This window comes from Odontesthes bonariensis, chromosome 8, assembly GCF_027942865.1.
Source record: "Odontesthes bonariensis isolate fOdoBon6 chromosome 8, fOdoBon6.hap1, whole genome shotgun sequence".
Taxonomy (NCBI): domain Eukaryota; kingdom Metazoa; phylum Chordata; class Actinopteri; order Atheriniformes; family Atherinopsidae; genus Odontesthes; species Odontesthes bonariensis.
The window spans coordinates 5,040,737-5,061,565 of record NC_134513.1 but is presented as its reverse complement, the minus strand read 5'-3'; the positions used below and the strand labels follow the sequence as shown (position 1 = coordinate 5,061,565).

The 20,829-nt window shown below is 43.3% G+C and overlaps 1 protein-coding gene across 6 annotated transcripts in view; it reads left to right on the top strand.

Moving 5' to 3' along the window:
• dock4b (dedicator of cytokinesis 4b) overlaps positions 1 to 13,198 on the top strand; it is a 102,453-nt gene extending 89,255 nt beyond the window's left edge. For 2 of the 6 annotated variants that reach the window (XM_075471398.1, XM_075471393.1), the window contains 10 exons: positions 531 to 614; positions 731 to 850; positions 1,089 to 1,210; positions 2,081 to 2,192; positions 2,877 to 2,958; positions 3,934 to 4,043; positions 5,863 to 5,935; positions 8,178 to 8,294; positions 8,924 to 8,985; positions 11,474 to 13,198. In XM_075471398.1, the coding sequence (XP_075327513.1) occupies positions 531 to 614; positions 731 to 850; positions 1,089 to 1,210; positions 2,081 to 2,192; positions 2,877 to 2,958; positions 3,934 to 4,043; positions 5,863 to 5,935; positions 8,178 to 8,294; positions 8,924 to 8,985; positions 11,474 to 11,929 (1,338 nt within the window). In that variant the 3' untranslated portion in view covers positions 11,930 to 13,198. Of the gene's footprint in view, positions 1 to 530; positions 615 to 730; positions 851 to 1,088; positions 1,211 to 2,080; positions 2,193 to 2,876; positions 2,959 to 3,933; positions 4,044 to 5,862; positions 5,936 to 8,177; positions 8,295 to 8,920; positions 8,986 to 11,473 lie in introns of all 6 variants that reach the window. The other 4 variants (XM_075471395.1, XM_075471392.1, XM_075471396.1 and 1 more) reach the window with 3 other exon arrangements.
• The last annotated feature ends 7,631 nt before the right edge of the window (positions 13,199 to 20,829 follow it).

Sequence of the window (20,829 nt, the reverse complement as noted above, 5' to 3'; positions counted from 1 at the left end):
GGCTTTTTCATCCGTTCATCCCCTCTCCTCTTTTGTGTACTCTAATGCAGACTGAAAAGGATTGTCTCTAATCTGTTGATGCCTCCGTAAACAGCGAGCACCAGGCATTTAATGTATGGACGCCACAGAAAGCGGTTACAGTCGTTCAAAGCGTCTTATGCTTCTCTTTCGAGTCGCTTCTTTGGTGCTAATGTCTGAGAGAGTGAGTGCGAGGCCCATTCTGCGAGCTATAATCAATAAATAGGATTTTTTCCAGTCTTTAACATGAGGCAGAAACCTGATTGAAGGTGATGCAGAAAGAGATTTTGAAGTCTGATCAAAGCAAAATAAGTCTTTTTGATCCATTTGTCAAAGTTTCTCGTTTCTCGTGCTTTTAATCTGGTTCCTGAACAACTCAAAAACCTAGACAGGAGTATGATATTCCATTTGAGTTGAATCTTAGCTCATCTATGTATTTTGAAGCAGCCCCTCAAATAAAAAGTCTGCTCTGCGTTTGCTTAACGGAGGTTCTGCATTTCGTCCCCATACAGGCCTTTTTCGTGAAGGACTACATTATGAATCACCCCGAGGACGGCGACAAGATCGGACGACTCAGAGAACTCATGTTTGAACAGGTCAGAAGTGAGAGATTATTTTAGCCGAAGAAGGCAGGAACCGATGAGCAAACATGTGTCAATTTGCACAGATGAAAAAAGGAATGGAACAATAAGATGGCTTTCAAATCTTGCAGGCACACATACTGGAGTATGGCCTCACTGTGCACGAGAAGTTTGTTCCCCAAGACATGAGACCTCTCCACAAGAAGCTGGTGGACCAGTTTCATCTCATGAAATCCAGCCTGGGCATACAGGTAGGCCACAGGCTCAGAGGCTGTGATGGAGATTAAAGCAGTCGTACGCTGAATTTGACGACAGAAAGCAACCGCTGTGTTTAGACTTCAGACGAAATGACCTCTAAATGGGAAAGCTTACCCTTCATTAAACGAATTTCCTTCATCTGCATACTCTGTGTTTTATTTACATACCTCATGCTGCTTCAAAGAAGCATTTAATAATGTGCACTTTGCCTTTCTTAATGTGAAACCCCAGGAGTTTCCGGCTTATGTGCGAGCCAGCCCGGTGCACTTCACCAACGGAAGTCCACGAACGTGCCGGAACTCGGTGCCCAGCATCATCAGCCCGGACGGCGGCAGAGGGGTCGCTAGGCGGAGGTGATAACATTTTTTTCCAACAAATTTTGGCCCTTTTTTATTACATTTCTGTCCATTATTTATGTGTGAGTCTCTGTCTTTCTTTAGCTTTAATGAAATGTCAAGTACTTACTGTATTTATCACCGGGCAGATGGATAAATCTCCCAAAAAAGGAATGTTTAAGACTCCTCCTTCATATCGTCTGCCCTTAGGCGGACCTTTGCCCCCCTTTGAGTCCCTCCCTCCCATCTTTTTTCTTTTTTGTTTTACTTCTTGTGTCTCCACCACACGTCAAGGGCCCCCCACTGTGCCCTTTCTATCTTTCTCCTTTAGTCCTCTATCGATGTGGCTCAGTGTCGGCTTATAATAGGTGGGGATGTCTGGCACCCACAGGGACACTTCTGTGTGGCTGCTGTCGTGCCAGCAGGTAGACTGTGTGCGCGTGTTTTGATGTGCTCAGTGACCCTTCCACCCCATCTACCTGCGACATTCTGCTTCCACAGTCTGATCCCACAGGGCGCAGAAAGTTGGGGACATGCACATCACTTCAATCTCTCCGCGACATTTCACGTTTTGATTTTTTTCTTTTTTCTGCTCTGTAATTTGAAAAGCAAAGCCACGGGAGATGTGCTTTTGCCTTTGGGGAGCTTGATGAAATGCCGTGGTTGGTGCATCAACTACTCTCTGCTAATCTGACATCTCCTGCCTCTGTTTGTTTTTTGTTTCCTGCTTATCTGCCTTTTCATTGGCCGCGCCGCTGCTCGCGCCGGATTTTCGGTGAGTGGAAATCTTTCAAAGCTGACGAAAACATTGCAAAACAACTTTGTTACCTTGGACAGAATAGGGCCTTAACCACCTCTCCATCTCTCCGACACCCTTAGCTCCCACAGCTACCCTGCAGTGAACCGTTACTCCTCGTCCTCTCTGTCATCTCAAGCCTCAAACGAAGTCAGTAACATCACCGGGCAGTCGGAGAGCTCGGATGAAGTCTTCAACATGCAGGTAATCCCTCTCTGTAATGCACACATAGAGGCATCCTCTTACAGGTTAGTAGATCGAGTCCACATCCTAACATTTGCCCTCCTGCTCCCCACAGATTTGACTCGCAATACTTTTTAATCCACCCTCACTCTATTCCACCCTCATTTCTCCTCCCCTTTGACCCCATTCCCTCCATCTTCCTCTCTTTCTTGTTCGGAGCTTTTGTCCGGCCAAGCAAATTGTCATGATTATATCAAATAAGGACACGGTCCTCTGCGTGGGCCGACCAGGGAGCCCATCTGAATCTAATCTAAACTAGATTTGGCCAACTCGGAGAGCTGCCGACAACCTCTGGCAAGCGGTCTGCCGCACCTGGCAGGCCGGGAGTTTTAGTGAAAGAGAGGAAAACAGGAGAGGAAAAAGGGCTGCTGTCAGGAATCTGACTGGGGCTTGTTATTAAATGAGTTCTGAACATCAAAGGGTTTCATCCTTCAGATTATGCACAGTTTACTGACCATCAGATGGGGGCATCCGGTTAAGGATGCGTGTTTTCATCTTGTCCTTTTTTATCCTCAGTTATAGAAGAACATCCGTAGCTTCGGTACCAGCAGATTCAGACTAAATGTTTTTAGTAAACTGAGTTTATTGGTTGTTTAGAATTGAACCTGAACTGTTGCATTGATTGAAGTTTTGTTCGACCTACAGCCCAGTCCGTCTACCTCGAGCCTCAGCTCCAACCACTCTGCCTCGCCCAACGTCACCAGCTCAGCTCCCTCCAGTGCCAGAGGTGAGGCCACTTGTTTTACAGACTTCTACGCCCATATTTCACTCCCAGGCGACTCGTATGGAGGCAGCAGACAGAGGTCCGGCTGGACAGGCTGCTGCTGGGATACACCTGCGAGGATGCAGATGGGGTGAAAGAGGAGAGGGTTGACTGCAAAGAGAATGCAAAACACGCGCGGATGGAAAATAAACAAATAAATCGGCTGCTGGAAGGAACGTGGAGCCGGTGAAAATGCTTAGCAGAGCAAGAGAGAGCAGGAGGTTATTACAGCTGGGCCAAGCATCCCTTAATGCCATCCCCTGTCCAGGCTCCTCATTCAAGCTTCCTCCACAGATCGGTCTGAATGTATAATGCCTTCTTATCTCTATGTGTTCAAATGTCTTAACTGTGTCTGATCCCCGTCATAAAAAGTGTGTAATATATGAAGACGTTTATGGAAGCATATACACTCCCCTCTGGCAAGCTGCTGACAGCGGGCGGCGCCCTTATAAAAGCGCCCTCTGTCTACCCATAAAGCGTGCAAAGAATTATCACCACTGTGGTGTTATCTGAACGGGAGCCAGCGATTGGTATCTCATATTCACATGATGGCCTTCTGAGTGTTTTCACGTTTGCTAATGGATGGAGATCCACACAGAAGGGAAGTGCTGTGAAAATAAAGACCTGGCGGGGGGGCGGGGGGTGTTTATTTCTCTCCGTGTGTTACATATGTAACCGTGTCGAGGTGTAGCTCATGTCCCTGTTGTGATTGTCCAGCGTAACAACAGCGGCGCGGGAGCGAGGTTAGCGGGAGGGAGAGAGGGAGGGTGGGCCATTTATCATGTTGTAGAGCTAGTGAGGCTGAAAGGCTTGGAGGGAGAAAGAGAGATTGGCCTTTCCTTGATTGCCAGTATTTGTGGGTAATAGCCTTACACCTTGCTCCTGCTTGGTCCTTTGTGTGTGTGCCGAAGCTCTAACTTCTCACGCTGTTCATTGCAGGCTCGCCTCAGATGGCAGAGAAACACAAGCATTCCAGAGAAAATGCATGTCTGTCTCCACGTGAGAGGCCCGTCAGCGCCATCTTCCCCAACCCCCTCGACCCCGCACAGGTGAGCGCACGTGCACGTGAGACCTCTGCAAAATGGATTTAAACATTCATGTGAATGTGTTCAGGGTAGCAAGCATGAAGCCAAATGCATATTCTCTATGCAGAGAGAGCGGTGGATGAACACCTCTGGTCAAATCTCTGCTGCAGAGAGCAGCTAAATTAGTCCAAAATGAACTGATTTCTTAAAGGCATCAGGATGAAACTTGCTTTTCAACATTTTTTTGCAAGTGGAGCGCACTGTTTTGGTTTTAGAGCATTATTAAAGGGACTTTATGAAGGTCTCAGCCCTTAACTAGTTAGCATGGACGATGGGCTGGTGGGAGTTATGTGATAAACCATCGGCTAACCTCAGCAGGCGAACATTCAAACTGAGCTGAAGGTTTTTACTTGGCCTTCACAGCTCTTTGACCTAAACGTAATCACCACAGTGCATGCACACACAGAAAGCACCCATTTTGAAACTGCAAATAAAGATTGCATAAATGTTTGATACTTAGCCTCATAGGTATTCAGAGTAACTGTCATTTTGACCAGTGGTTTCCAAGCTTTTACACACCACCGTACCCAGACGGATGGTAATAGAGTTGCAGGAAAACGGTCTAAGCACCATTGGCTCAGGAAGTAAAAGGCCCATTCGTTTTATCCAGAGATAATGTGAGGTGACTCAAAGCTGGAACGTTTCCATGGCTTCAATGGACATAAAAACCCAGAGGGTTAAATATGTGGCCCGTACCCTACTATAGCTCATGAATTATGTGAAGAATAAGCTTTTTCTTTTTTCTTTTTGAATTAAAAGACTATAGAGACAAAAGATATTAGGTAAGAGATCCGCCATAAAGCACATGGCGTGTTTCGGGGAAGAGGCATCCAGTCACCAGGGTTGAAATCCTGTGTCATGCGCCAATAACAGCGGGCAAAAGCTCAGGATTACACTGTTGAGAAACCAGATCTAATAAGCTGCGGCTTGACTCACTTCGCTTCTGAATTCGGGGTCGGTTTTGGATTAAATAGGAGAGCTTTTTCTTCTCCTGTGTAGCGTCAACCCGGCGCTGAAACCGTTGGATTGTCACATTGTCGTCTCCACTCTCAACTCCTCCGGCATTGTAACGTTACATATTATAAAAGGATGGATTCACCTGGCTGCATCGCACTATTTATTTAACCTTAAAGAGGATAACGAATGACTAACAGCCTGATTTTCTCACATTATTATCGTTATTTTAGCTTTGGTGGAGCTCTAGTTGTTGTCCAGGTGACTGGTTGTGTGCCAACAAAAGGAAGGGGGTCTATAAGACGCATAGCGGGGCAGAAAACAGGGTCACCTCTGAAACTACGCATCAATGGGTGACTTCGTCCTGAGAGACAAAAGACCCGCTGGAAATCCTTCTGTTGGGGCCGAGCTGTGCTGTCTTTATTTTAATAACAAGAAGAAACTGCAGGGTTTTTTTCCTCGCTGAAGGGCAGCATGTTGCACAATCTCATGCTCCGTCCACACCAACAGAAAGGTGATGCTTTTTTTCCGGCTGCTGCCAGTTCACCTGCTTTTTTTTAGCCCTCAGCCCAGGTTGATTTCTGCAGAGGAAGCAAAGGCTTAACAGCAGCTATCATCTCTTTATTATTAGAAACACTGAACGCATCAGGTTGTGTAATCAGGACGCATTGATGCAGGTGTTGCTGCTCTCTCTGAATATGTTGCTCCGGGGTGTTTATTTTCACCGCTTTCTGTGTGTTTAAAGCGACTTACTTATGGTGCATTTCAAATGAAGGTTTCCTTGCAGCGTGTACTCAAGAGTAATTTGCTCCATTTCCTCTTTGTGCAGAGAGCTCCTGCTCATCAGATAGGTGACACCACTTTACCGAGGAGCGACCCCAACCTCTCAGCACCAGATAAAGGTAAAAACTGTCCACTCAGCTCACTCACAAACACTAGAAATATACACTCTGAGCCTCCCTGGGAGTATCTATCGTTTTTCTGAACCATTTCTCCATTTTAGTCCTGCAACTGTGCGCATTGATCATAGTCCCCAAAGACAGACGACATATTTGATTTCCTCAGATGCTCACAGTGCTGACCGGGGTGTAGATCATCAGTGAGGTTGTGCAGTTTGTGACAGTTTGGCCACATATCGACTGGCGGCAGCTGTTCTCACACAGCTGCAGCAGGGAGCTCCTCGGGATTCAGATAAAAAAAATGCGTGCACATCCCCTCCTCTGAAAAGGGTAATAACAGAGCAGAAGGCTCTCCCTGTGTCACCGTCGGACCTCTAAAGTTTCATAGCATCTCCCGGAACTTTTAGAAACTACAGAGCGTGCGCTTTTCTGCCTGTTACTGCTGTCGTGTGGAACGGTTTGCATCTTCTCCCAGCCCAGTGCCGCTCTCCGTTTTTGCAATTTAAAAGAAAATCATCCCGAACCGAGCTCACGCTTTACCCCACCATCGAGTTTCATCTGCGGTTTCCACGTATTTCTCGCCAGCAGAGAGACAAACAAACCGTCAGGGATCACACGCTTTTGCTTCAGGAATAATTAGGGAGGATAACAGAGTAGACACCTTGAAATACAGAGTGATGACAATGGATGCGATAGTTTCCTCGTGAGTCACACGTAAACACACACCTTTCCATGTGCTTCAAGTGTGATCTGTAAATAATGCAGCGAGGGATGCATCCAGTAAACTGCCACAATATGGTGGCGAGGCCCTTTTTGTGCAGGAGGCGCTAGAATTTACGCCAAATCTGTTATCAAACAAGTGTCATTTTCTGAACCTCTAATTATAGCGTCGAGCAGTGTTGTTAGGATATAACTCCCACTTTAAAACAATAAGATGGAGCCCGCTCGAGCCTGTTGAATCCAGAGGCTATCGGGGGCTTATAAATAAAGACCTGAGCAATCACGCAGATGGTGCTGTCAGCCATTGTGTCTGATTCCTTTCATTTTCCCAGAGACGTCTGTATCTGAAGTTGCTGCGGGACTACAAGTAGCTACTTCAGTGCTAAACGCCTGATTGAGTAAGATCTATGTCCAGCCTAAATAAAAGAAGAGAGAAAAGTACTGAATGTATCTCTGATTTTATACCTTTTGTGCCAAAGAATATCTGCATAAAGCATCAAAAGATTAGCTTTTAAGTGTGAAAATTTTAAAAATAGATGTTTCATTAGACTAAAACGTGAGGTTTCCTGGATTAAAATGTGACTTGTGAAAATTTAGGTTCACATGCCCAAATGTACCTTTTGGAGGTGCTGTGTGGTACAGGGCCAACCACTACCTGGACTTTCTGCCACATTTTGTAGTCTAAATCAGCGGTCCCCAAACACCGGTCCGTGGGTCGTTTGCTACCGGGCCGCACAGAAAGAATAAATAACTTGTATTATTTCAGTTTTATTTATTATCAGATTCTGAACAATGTTTTATTTTGAAAAATAAACGAATTCTCTCCGTTACATCCGTCTATGACTCACTCTTGACACGTGTCAAGATGCTCGTCTCGGTCACGTGATACATTAACGCTAATATTAAACCCACAAGCTAGCAAAATGAGTAAAAAGTTTCTTTGCAAAGGGGAAAAGGCCCCGTGAGGAGACGGAAGAAGAGCCTATGACCACTAAGAAAAAGAAAGCTGCATTTAACAGACAATACCAGGTGACCTACTTAAAATATGGATTTATCGTGACGGCGACCGGCTCTCCAATGAGGCAATGAAGCCTTCCAAACTAAATGTTACATAGAAGTACACGGTGGATTCACATTTATTATTATTTTTACAAAATACCTGAAAGAATGAAACGAGTAGCTATTTTGAACCTGCCTTTTAGAATGCACAATGCTTTAAGCTCCTGAAAACTTCAAAAATATATATATTTTTCTCTATTATTGATTATGACCCTTCTGAGTAAGCTGCAAAAAGTGAAAGGTATTTAAAGAAATGGATTTTTTTCTTAAGAAGTGTTTTTTATGAGATCAGTTTTGGCTTTCTTTGCTCTTTAATAACTGACGGTGACGTGGTTCTGCTCACTGCATCATCAGCCGTGACGCCATCCATAGGAAATGTGCATGTTTCCACTGTGTTTGCATGTGTTCTCATGTTGTCCCGTGCAAACCCGTGACGTGACCTGTGGTGTTTCTGTGTGCTGTAAAGTGAGACCCACTCCCAGTAGCTGGAGCCTAGACAGCGTCAAAGAGGGCGCGCCACACTTCTCTGACTCTGTCGGCAAATTTCTAGGCCCACCTGTACCTCCTAGGCCACCGTACTCAGGTAAAGTGGCCGATCGCAGCGACTCCTCCGCTGAAGAATGCTACTAATTTTCCAGTCTGACTTTTGACACCTGGTGCTCTCACCGACTCGTTTCCCTCCTGCGGCCTCCTGCCTTTTTCTTTTCCTTTTGCTGTACTAACTGACCTGAAATACTGATGCTTCTTGCTATGAAATGTCTTCTGGAAATCTCTGTGGAATTTTTATTTTTTCCCCCCTTTTTAGTTGAGCCCCCTTGAGAAATGCTTGTCATTCCATCTCAACATGTTTTCACCACCATCGACTCAAACTGTGTGTAATTTGTTCACTTATTTACAGATGCAACAGACGTGACATATTCCCCAATGTTTTCCGAGCTAGCGCGCTGCCCAGCAGCACCGTCAGCAGATGGAGTTTTGTTTCTCTTTCTCCATCAGTGCAGGAGCAGCTGTTGGGTGCAGAAACAGCTTAGAGCAGACCAAGGACCTGCAGAACATCGGCGCTCCTTTGATTCATTGATGCTTGCAGCAACTGCCCCTCTCTGCTTTGTGTGTTTATGTTTGCGTGACTCATGCTGTGTCATCTTGGTGAGCCGAGGAAAACATTCCTCTGATTTGAATTTGTCCTCTCTCTCTCTCTCTCTCCGTCAGCAGGCTCCTCAGGTAAAAGCATGAGGTCGCAGTCTCCGGTCCCCACGTCCAGATCGCCACAAAAGGTTTGTTCTCTCTGCTCATTCATGCAGCTCAACAGTTGATGCATCCTCATCTCCCCCGTCCTCTCCTGCTAACATCTCCTATTCTGCATCATCCGTGAGAGCGAGGAGCTATGCCTTACCGTTCAGTGAAGCTCTTTGCAGGTCATTTACTGCTTTTTAGTCACAGCCGTCCCAAGGAGGCTCCGAAATGGGACAGGCCAGAAGACATCCATCGTCTTAGCTGAGTATGCACCAGGCTCTGGGAGGGTGACACCTGTTTGCTGAAAATCTGCTAAACCTGATGCTTCTCTGATTGTTTATGCATTTAAACCACAAAGACTCCACGAGCTTCTTATGCTTTCTTTCCTTTGCTATTAATGGGATGAGACCACCATGTGCTGCACTTCAGCATCCATCAACTGAAGAGCTGAATTAAGTGTTTAATATCTCTGACCTCAAAATGTTTTCCTGCGTCCGTCCACAGATAAACTGATTATTCTCACTTTGTCTCTAAGCTCTGATTTATCGTTAATGAGCCTCTTATTAGTGAAAAGCAGTCGGCGAAAAGTAGAGGAGGCCCCGGAAAGGTTAAGTAGGCGCTGAGAGAGCTCTTAATGAGGGTGAAAAGTTGTTTTTCAGCACGTCTGACGCAGGCTCGTCTCCTGCTGGCTGCGATCTTCTTTGTGGGCTTTCTGTAAACAACGGTGCTGCAGAGCGCCGCGCTCTGATGCAGGTGTGATGTCCTCTCACGTGTGACAGCTACCTGGAGCGCGGCTGTGTGGGTGCGTCGTCTGCTCGCCAAACGGAAAGAGAGATGTGATTGACAGCTCGGGACTCAGCGTGCTCTGTCAGTCAGATTTGATTCGTGTGTGTGTTGCTGTGGCAATAGAGGAGGCCTGGAGCGAAGCACCGAGCTGCCCATCAGCGCACAGCCAGAGACGAGCCTCCGCAGACTTCCAGCAGGGCCCCATTATCTGGCACATGAACGCACACATGCCGAACACTCAGTCAGTGCAGCCGGGGGAACATTACAAGACCACAAAGCCCAGAGCGGCAGCGAACCTGCAGAAAAGGGGAGAAACATGCAGCCAGTGGACGACTCTTAGCTTCTCCTTTTTGAAAAGTCAGGAGTCTGAATTACTCGCCATCAGCGTCCCGTTAGACGTATAGATTTCCACCGTGTTCAGCCCTGATGTGAAAAGGTTTCTCCAGTTGTGCTTGTGGAATGATTAGCTCTCTTTGTGCGTGCTCCCTGTAGCATGAGCGACGCAGCCTCGCTGATCAACTCCAAACTCCACCACATCCAATTAAGTTTTAGCAGATACAATGACAGCGCGGGGTAATTGCTTAGAAAAACATTTTGAGCCGGGCTCGGACTTTTGTGGTCGGGGGGGGCAGCTTATTGTATTTTTTCATCTCGGTGCACAAGGCCCATTAATGGGGAGGAGAAACCTGGCCGTCTCTCTTTTCACTCCTTTAAAGTTGTTTATTAGGGCTGCAAACACCAGATAGTAGACGGACACAATATGGTCACATTGTTAGCATAAGAGGCTAACTAATCTGCCTTTTTTGTTATGTAAAGCAAAGCTCTTTCCACCTTTCTCCGGTTTTTAGTCGTTCGTCTCTTGGGAATAATTGTTTTTGAAGCTGTCGCCTCAGGCCTCTGAAATGCTTCGATTTGAGCAATCTGAAAAAATTAGACAAAAAGTAGAAACCCCTCAAGGGACGCCGTTTTAATTAATGATAAATCTATCCGTTGATTTCCCAGTACGTGCAGCCAGTAAAAGGAAAGAGCTGGAATATCCTGTTAGAGTTTAACCCTTAACATTGTGTTTACTCCCCTTTGTCCTACGGGGCAAAAAATGAGCCGCCCTACCAAAGCCCCAAAATAAACAACTTAATTGAATTTTAAATCCAAAATCTATTTTGTATGATGAAACCACCTGTTATTTATTTATTCAACTCAATTCAATACATTTTTTATTTATTTTTCATGTATTTTTTGTTACACAATACAAAAAGACAATCACCAGTTTTCAGGATTACACTTTTTTTATTTTTTACCACAAACCAACTGTCAGTTGGACCAACAGTTTTCTTGTTTTCTCAGTTTTCTTTTACATAATAAAGGTTTATAATTGCTATTATATAAATGTGAAGTAATTACTTCTGAATTAATTATATTGAAAGGGGAAAAAACAGTGAACTTTTTACTGGTGTTTAAATATTTTTATAATTCACGGGTCAAAAATGACCCATAAGACAATCTTTGTACCCTAGTGGTGTACAGCCCACATGGAAACATAAACACAAATAAAAAATTAGACTTCCCTTTAGGAAAAGTCATAAAATTTCAAGTTGGAAAAAGATAGTTTAAGGTATTTTTTCTACAGCTAAACATGGTAGTGGGTCACTTTTGACCCACAAGACAGGAGGGTTAAGGATACACCTTGAGTTGTGTTGTTTTGTTCATGAACAGCTAAATAAAAACCTTGTTCTCTGTCCACAGACCACAGTGCCGCCCTTCACCCCTTCACCCACCGAGTGCCAGTCCACCAGCCTGGTGTCCAACTCCCCCGTCCTGTCCGGCAGCTACAGCAGCGGCATCTCCTCCCTCAGCCGCTGCAGCGTGTCGGAAGCCTCGGGCACCGAGCTGCCCGCCGGGGACCACCCCCCCCACACTCTGCCCCCGCCCGCCACCTTGCCAAACTCCATCTCCAGCAGCTCGGACGAGCCGATCCGTCGAGAGAACAAGACCCCGCCTCCCTACAGCGTGTACGAGAGAAACAACCCCCGCAGGCCTGTGCCGCTGCCCCACAGCCTCTCCATCCCCCCTCAGACGGACCCCCCAGCCCTGCCGCCCAAGCCTCACCAGCTCCGCACAGGCAGCATGAAGCTGGATGGCACCGCCGACCCTCGGGTTCCCAGGCCGAGGCCCCTGCCCAGGAAGGTGTCCCAGCTATAGGTGCCGGTTTAAGGGGCCCGTCGTGGAAGGAGGCGGAGTAAAAACACACTGGCGTATTTTGCACTTTTCTACTCGGCACTCACTTTTTTTGTGATCTTGAGTTTTGGCATTCCTGTTTTACACTCCAATGAAAAGACACAGGCCTATAAATGATCAGACAGTCAAAAAAAAGATAAAACTACATGATAAAGAAAATCTCCTTTTTGTATCGACTGTGACTCGGTCATTCCGCACTTTTAGCTCTAGCAGATACAATAAGTCACCGTGGTGAGTCATAGCATATGTTTACCAGAACGCTCTAGGAAAAAAGAACAAAAAAACCTTTTGATAGAAGTAATATTCTCAAATATATGTATATTGGTATATATAAGAATTGTTTTTTTGCCTTAAGTATTGGAAACAGAGTCTTTTATCTGTGAGTCTTGCACGTTTTTTTAGTTTTTTTTTTTAAAACAACTCAGTATATTTGTATACTGCACGGCTAAAAAAAAAGGTGCTAGAGGCCTCAAGTATGCATTTCAGTGAAGTGTAGAAAATAGGGGTGTGTTCTCATTGTTGTCCTCACGAGCATTGGTACAAAAAAAGAGAAAAATCTGAATTAAAACTAGGGATGCACCGATACCAGTATACCGGTGCCATGAGCGTGTACTCGGTATTCATTAAAGTGTTCCGATGCTACAGAACCGATACCAGTGTGACGGGAGCTTCATTTTCCTGCAAAGTGTTCGCGCTTACGTGTGACGTATTTGGAAGTGAATGATGGTGACAAAACTAAAGCAGTCTCCAGTTTATAATCTGTCAAGAGGAGGGACAAAATATAGCAGCTTTAACTCAAGCAGGTTGATAAAACACCTAAAAAACCCACACGGTGCGGCTGTATTTGGGTTATATACGCCTGAAGATAATAAAACGTGTTTAATTGTATGAACTGAAGTTGATTAGTACTCATATCGGTACTCGGTATCGGCAAGTACTAAAAGATAAGTACTTGTATCGGTGCATCCCTAATTAAAACTGATACTGACATCATATAATTCAATTAAACGTTGCTGTAATACCTGCATTTGTGCCTGATACGTGATCGCATTTGGTCAGTTTTATGTCGGGACTGACAAATCATCCAAATTTGCCCCCTTTGACAATGAAGTCACGAGTTTGGACCAAAACTGAACGTTGGCCATCGCTGTTTATGTGAACACACCCTGCTCCACCTGCATGACATGTGCGTGACAACAGATCTTTTCTTTTTTGGCGGGGGGGGGGGGGGGGGGGGTTAGCAATCATTGTGCCAAAGGAAAGTGAACAATGTCCTTTTTCTTCTTGTTTTAAACAGGAATCCAAATTAATCTCAACTCGACTGTAACTTTAGACAAGCACAAACAAGATCCTCTCATTTGCATTTTTGACCAGAACTGTTGTTATGAACCTCTCGTTTGACAAATAAAAAAATAAAAAAAAGAGAGAGATAGTAATTGGAGCTGAGTTTCACTGTCAGCAGTGACCTTAAAAAACAAGTGGACTGATATTCCCGCTGGAGAGATCCCTAACAAACAAATCCTCGTCAAATATTTGAGCAGTTGAGATTTGCTTTTCTGTTTAATTAAAAAGATGGACGTGAGACGACTGCACTTTAAATAGCTGCTCAGTTCAGCCGCGTCGCGTTGCATCGCTGCAGTGGGGATGATGTTCTGCGGCGGGCAGATTTCACACTGATTTGTGAAACGGGGAATTTTTTTAGCATAAAATACGCAACATTTCAACTCTGCAGCATCCTTCTGGGGGTGGGGGCGGGGTAGCTTTAGTATTATTTGTATGTTTAATTTCCTCTTTTTTTTTTTTCTTTTGATTTGTTGTGAATTTTTGAGATTAAATATTCACATTAATCAGTACTTGAGAACTCTGTAAATTATATGATGAGATCCATGTAAGTATGCCAAATATGAAATTTGTGTATTACAATTAATGTAAATACTGTGTTTTTAACAAATGTAGCTATAACAATTTACAGCTTTGAATGTAATGTTGAAGCAGCAAATTATTATTATAAATGTTCCAACTTTTATTGTTTTGTGAGTGTAGAAAAAACTAAAAGTCATGCATAATGACCTCTAACTGATTTACAAGTTCAATAAATTGCCCTATAAAACACAGACTGATTCACTGATTCGCACCCTCTGCTCACATCCAGCCAGCGGGGGGGTCGTGTGTTTATTGCAGTATTAATCGATCCTTCTGGTGGGACTAGTTTGGGTTTGGGATGATAAACCGTGCACTTTTAGCACCACTTTCACTGGGTATGTTCACACGGCCGATTCTAACCCAATTAAGACCTCACTCTGAATAAACGCTGCCATGGAAACGGCATTTTCTGCTCACCTTTGCCAAAATAAGCCAATTTTTTCGACTTAATTTACGTAGACATGTCCTAACAAACGACACACTTGTGCCACAAGAGGAAGTCTGGGTGTATAAAAAAGGATCTCGAGTTCTGCTCCGTGATCTGAGAGATGCGGATGTTCTGAAGACTTCGGGTTGGCACAGAGATCCCGAGCCTTTTCTTTTTCAACTTCAGCTGTAATATAATTGAGCATTTTGAGGCATTGACATTTTATAATGAGGGAAATTGAGTCTTATTTATTCTTTTATCTTTTTTTTTTTAAAAAAACAAATGAAGGTGAAGTAGCTGAAATGAGTAAACACAAACAATATCAAACCATAGATTGAGGTAAATTATCCAAAGAGGGTTCCTTCTGCTGAGAACTGAGAGGAGCAGCGCAGGTGCTGCTGATCACTTTAACGACCTGAGCAGAACCAGCAGTTCTGGGACCCTGAAGCCAACCCAGCCACATGTACTTCAGACCCATTTAATTGCTTTTTGCATCTACGAATATGTCTCAGTGACATTATTAAATTGCCATACCCCTGCTTGAGCTGACACGATTTGAAAGTTTTCCAAGTCGCTGCGTTTAAGAAGGACTATTTTAAGATGCCAAAGACTTTCTCCTGTGCCCTGGTGGACCTGCTGGTGTTTGGGAATTTCCTCGATACTGTAAAGACTGAGCTATTGATCAGGTAAGATCAATTATTTACTCTGTTGCAAAAATGATGATGACACTTTGCCTTTAGCTCCGTGAAAGCACTGCATTGATCTTTTGGAAAAGCCAAATGGGGAGTTTGCCCTTAATGTTAATGCTTTATGTCCTGAGGATATCTGCCAGCATGGATAGCATCTAGGGTGCAGCCAGGTTTGCTAACATGGTGGTGAACAATTGTCTTGGTCTGCATATACAAGCTTATCATGTACAGTAAGACTCATTCATGAACTCGGAGAAGTACCTTCTTATAGGGCTATAGACCACATATCCATATATAAGGGGTAAGATGAAGATGCAGTTTGGGGGGACTTCTAACTTCAGGATAGAGTTTTGTTGGTTAAAACCAGCCTCTAAAATCATATTTCAGCCCATCTCTACTCCACATAACCAAACGTTAAACATGTTTACAGCAAGTTGTTGACATATCTTCTCGGTTTTAAGATGGAAACGCATCTTTATCAAGGTCCTGCATATAACTCAATAACCTGCGGGCCAAAGTTAAGGCCAGATTGGGGTGCCTTACCGTAAAAAGGCTTCATTCACACACTCTGCCAAACATGTTTGATTATGGTGATGTCATCTATAAAATGCCCCCCCCCCCCCCCCCATCATTGTGATCTATATAAACCGATAGGCTGGCCCTCCCTCCTTTTCTATTTATCTATAAGACTCTTCTCGGGAAAACACCTCAATACCTCTCCAACCTCTTGCACCTTTCCCGATAATAACCACCACCTGAGGTCCAGTGATGTCATTACTCTATCTATTCCAAAAGCCCGCTCTGTATTCGGCCAGAATTCCTTTTCGTTTTGCTGCAGCAAATGATTGTAAATCCCATCAAAATTCCCCACAACCTTCAGCTTTCCCATCACTCCACATGTTCAAACAGAAACTACATTCCCTTGTTGACTGTTGTACGTGTTGACTGACTCCATTCTGCTCTCTCTCTCCATATATTCTAGTAGTTATTTATGCAGTTTTTTAACTTCATTGTCTCTCATTATCGGTTGGATTCACGTGCACTGTTTCTTTTTATCTGTTTTTGTCTGCTGGGGCCTCTTGCCAGGTCATCATTGTAAATGAGAAGCTGTTCTCTATTGATTTTACCTGGTAAAATAAAATTAAGATTAAAATCTATACATTTCACAGTGTATTTATAACTTTCTGGAGTAATAGAGTGTTGCCAAGTGCACTCAGCAGGACAATTCCTATTTCTCTTATAAGGTCCATCTCTTCTTTTCTTCATTTTCCTTTCTCCATCTCTATATTTTTATCCAAATATAAGCTAATAACCCAACAAACTAACATTACTGACTGTTGTTTCCACAGGTAAGATTTTATATATCGCAGATAATCCCAAAGATGAAAGTAATTTTGAGGAAGAGCTCCATGTCCACTGCCATCATTGTTTTGCTTACCTCTTTAAGGTTAGTTTCTGGCTCGGACAACTACTTCTTTAAATGAATTACAACCACTAGAAACATAGCTCGTACAGTCACCCGCTGGCAACACTACGCAGCCCAGTTTACTCATTTAAAAGAAATCTTTAGAGACTGATTCGCGTTTCTTTGTTGCAGTTTTTCAAAAGATTTCTTTAGATTTGCTTTGCTGCCGAATGGAAACCAGGCCAGTGATGTTTGTGAGTTCCAAGAAAAGATGTGCTTTTGGGTTAAAAGAAAACTTGGTAACAGACTTAAAATGACAAGTTTGCTCTTAATTAACTGAAATGTACACCATTTATGTAGAAACACCTGTGGCTCGTTGAGTTAAATGAATCCTTGCAATTGGTGCTTTTCCATTAAGCAAAGTCTTAGAATCTCTAAATAGGTTTGTTTTCCTTTCGCACATCGGCTGCCACACAAAGTGTTAAAGCCAGTGGAAAACTATACCTGGCACTCATGGTTCAGAGGCCGTAGAGGAATTGCACACAAGGCGGCGAGTGCCGTGTTCATCACAAAACATCAAATTATCCCACCACCACAGTTGAACTGGCTCTCGCTGTATAATCAGCACAACGGTTGTTTGTTGATGGAATTGTGCTGCTTGACCGAGGGACCTTGAACAATTGCAAATCTCTCTTGACTGAGATCAACACACTTCACCTATCGGCACTCGTCATAATTGTTTGTGGTTGGCTGTAATTTGACAGCAATTATCATGTCGGGAGTGAATTTCCAGATAATCGGCCTGTCTCCTTGCAACAGAGGGCACATGCTGGAGCAATGGGGCATACATACCTCCACTATTCAGAAAAGCTGCTACAGCTGTTGCTGGTTCCAAACCTCCCCTGGTTCGTCAGTCTGCTTTGGGTTTGGTGAGGCTGCAGACAAAGTTCTTCTTGGTTAAAGGACAGTGTTGCATTGGCACAGATAGGGATGGGAATTAAGAATTGAGCTATTCCGGCTCCATTATCTATATCGATTCGGTTTCTTATTGGTTCTCTTATCGATTCTCATCCAATTATATGTAGTACAAATAGCTTTGGTTGCAGTAACACTTTAATTTCAAGTATGCACCAACGTTTTATCTATTTTTCGCCTCTAGTCATTTTACTTTTCCGTGCCTCCATGAAAAGGTTAGCTACAGGCAATGGTGTAGTCCAGGGTATACGCGGGTATACCTACTTATTTGTCAGTCAGCATTACGTATACCCACTTCTAAATCCCCCCCTGATGCGGCTAGTACTACTCCCGTTTCCGCCACTTAAAGGCGGGGTAGGGGATCTTTTTCTGGAACATTTTTTTACATATTGCTTGAAATACTCTTCACACCCTCATTGCAACGAATTAATTAAAAGTTTTGACACAAATATGAAAAGTTTTAGTGGCCTCTAGAACGTACAATCTAGGAAAAACGGTATCCAATCATACTGAACGGACCGTTCACAATGATTGGATACTGATGCCGTCTATCAAACTGCAATCTGCTCCTCCTTCCCCCTGTGCGCGTACCCTGCTCCGTGAACGTCCAGAAGCTTGGCAGAAAGCTAAACAAGAGCCAGCTTGGCTAGCACCTAGCATTATTAAACGTATAGTTAGCATATACTAAATACGGCAACGATCGATGCTTGCTGTCAGAACAGCGCTCATGCACCTTCGTGCGCGTTCATGTACTCTAGAGGCGTGCCTTCAGGGGGGAAAGTGAAGAAAAGGGTTGGGACTTTTTACCGGTGTATTTTCAAAATGCAGCTTCGCTGGACTCAAAATCCAGGATCTCCTACCCTACCTTTAATAAAAATAAATTTAGAAATACTATCTCATAATTATGAGATACTAAATCGAGTATCTCATACCAATCAGACGGACAGCCTTTTGAGACGGAAGACGCTGTGCCACAAGCTCCCCCGCGAGAGTCGCCGCCATCGCTTAGCAGCGAGTCAAAGACTTTACGTTCGTGCAGAGTAACTGCATGCTGTGTGGTCAGATGTTTCAGCATGTTGGAGGTGTTTCCCCCTTTGTGATCACAGCTCTGCACATGTTGCAGCTGGCCCTAGTTTTGTCTTTTTTGGTGAAATATAACCAAACTTTGGAACGTTTCTGCCTCGACGCCAAGTTGGAAATATTCTGAGCCAAAATACGAAGCGCGCACGTGACGTCATCGTGCAAATGCATCAGACGTTTGCAGAACCTATAAACAGGATCTTTAGGAGGGGTGGGCAAAAAAAACGATTCATGTACATATCGCGTTTTTTTTTTTTTCTTTTTTTTTATGGGATGATTTTAAAAATCGATTTTTCTCCCCCAAATTGATTATATTACCTCATATCCGTATCCAGAAAAACTTCATCACTTCATTACATTAAGTTATGTTAAAACTAGCCCACATTTGTGCTGTGTGGACATTAAACTTAAATGCATACTTGAGGCATTTTATAAACTTTAAAAAATGCCTCTTTTTGTCTCAGTTGAAATAAATGTCAGCTGCTGGACACAGACTGATGTGCATCGTTTATGGGAACGACATTCATTCTAGAAGTGTACGATTCAACTTTTTTTTTTTTTAAGGAGGAAGAAAATTGCAATTACTGATTTATATCAAATCGTAATACTTGTAGAATCGCAATTATCAAGAATCGTGATACAATCGAATCGTGACCAAAGCATATCGTCCCACCCCTAATCGTTAGGCAGGCGGATTAACGGTTCCACGGAATCGAACTACTGGGAACCGGTTCTTGCTTCCCATCCCTCGGCACAGACGGCTTCCTCACAACAAAAGGAGACGAAGCTGGAAGCCTTTGGGCCGTTAAAGCATGTAAATATTCTGAACCTGCCACGCTCCCTGTAATGTCAAAACATGTTCGGCACATCTCTAAAAGATGCAGCCTTCATTACATCCAGCATGAGTTTTATTTTCTGCCACAGTTTATTACACAGGCACTAAACATTTTCCCATTTACAGCATTCATGGTTGACGATGTATAATTATCAAGGGGAAAGGCAGTGCAAGGTATCAATTTAAAGTTGCCTGCAGCAAATTTAGGAGAACACACAGCCGCGGAGAAACTCAAGGTGTTTGTCTCGCTCTGCAAATCTCTCTGGGGAGACAGGAAGCTGGAGTAGCTCTGCAGGGAGCAAAGAGCCTCCATCTCATAGGGAAGGGAAGTTTCAAAGAGAATCGCACAAGAATAGATGGCGTGTTTTATCTCTGTGCACCACTCCTGCATCTGCTCTGTTGTGTTCTGCTGCAGCTTACGGGGGATTTTCACCTGGCAACTTCAAATACTCCGGGATGTTTTTAATGGCAAGATGTGTGAAGTTAAATTTTTTTTGATTTGCGATGTCCTCACAGGGGGACTGTTGCCTCAGCTGAATGGGAAGTTCGAGTGCTTTGAATACCGAAGAAGAGTACAAGCCAAAAAGATCAGGAAGGTGTGTGTGTGAGATTGTTTTCTTGGAAGACACGTGCTATATACATCCCAGCTTATTTGTGCAATGTTTTTCTAAATATGCAGAGTTCACTCTTTGAGTTAATGACCTGACGTATAAAACATTCCAGCTATAACATTTTACACTGAATTTCCAACCAGGAGATTCAAACCCCGAACCTGTTTACATAGAAAGCAGCTCACTAAAGCAATGTTTTTGTTTGTTTATTTTTTAATACTTTATTTAAACAGAACTAAGTATACAACAAACAAACGAATGAAGTATACAATATAACATGACAGTTATGTAAACAAACAAACAACCAGGGGTGTTAGATGAAAACATGCAAAGATGTACATATAGAAATTGTCCTTAGAGCCTTTTCATTAGTAGAGTCTGTTATTGATTTAAAATATAGTTCTATATCTTTAATAAAATGGGGGAAATATGGCATTTTATTAGTAAATTTCCATTTATGAATATAACATTTAGCAAAAAGAATAAGCAAGTTTATTATATCAAAAACAACAACATTTAGCATCTGTAGTGCTCTGGTAAGAATGTTCATTACTGCTGTTGTGAAATTAGTTACCATTAACGTGGAGAAATGTATGTGTTGTATTTTATTTGGGAAGATAGTGTGATTTCCTATGTTCTTTCCTGAGCTCTTTGAGCAGCGAGAGAGTCAGTATAAACTTAGAGGAACAGGTATATTAAAAAAGATTTAAACTAGAACGAATAAAAAAAGGTTTTGTATTTCTGTTCAAGGTGTTAGTGTGTGGAATAAGCTAAATGAGAACTTAAAAAGTTCTAAAACAGTAGAAAATTTAAAAAAAAAAGGTATAAATCATTATTAATTGAAAATTATAAAACTATAGTATGATTGATGGACATTATTTAGCTTTCAATCATCTGTCATGTTCAGATGTTTTCTGTA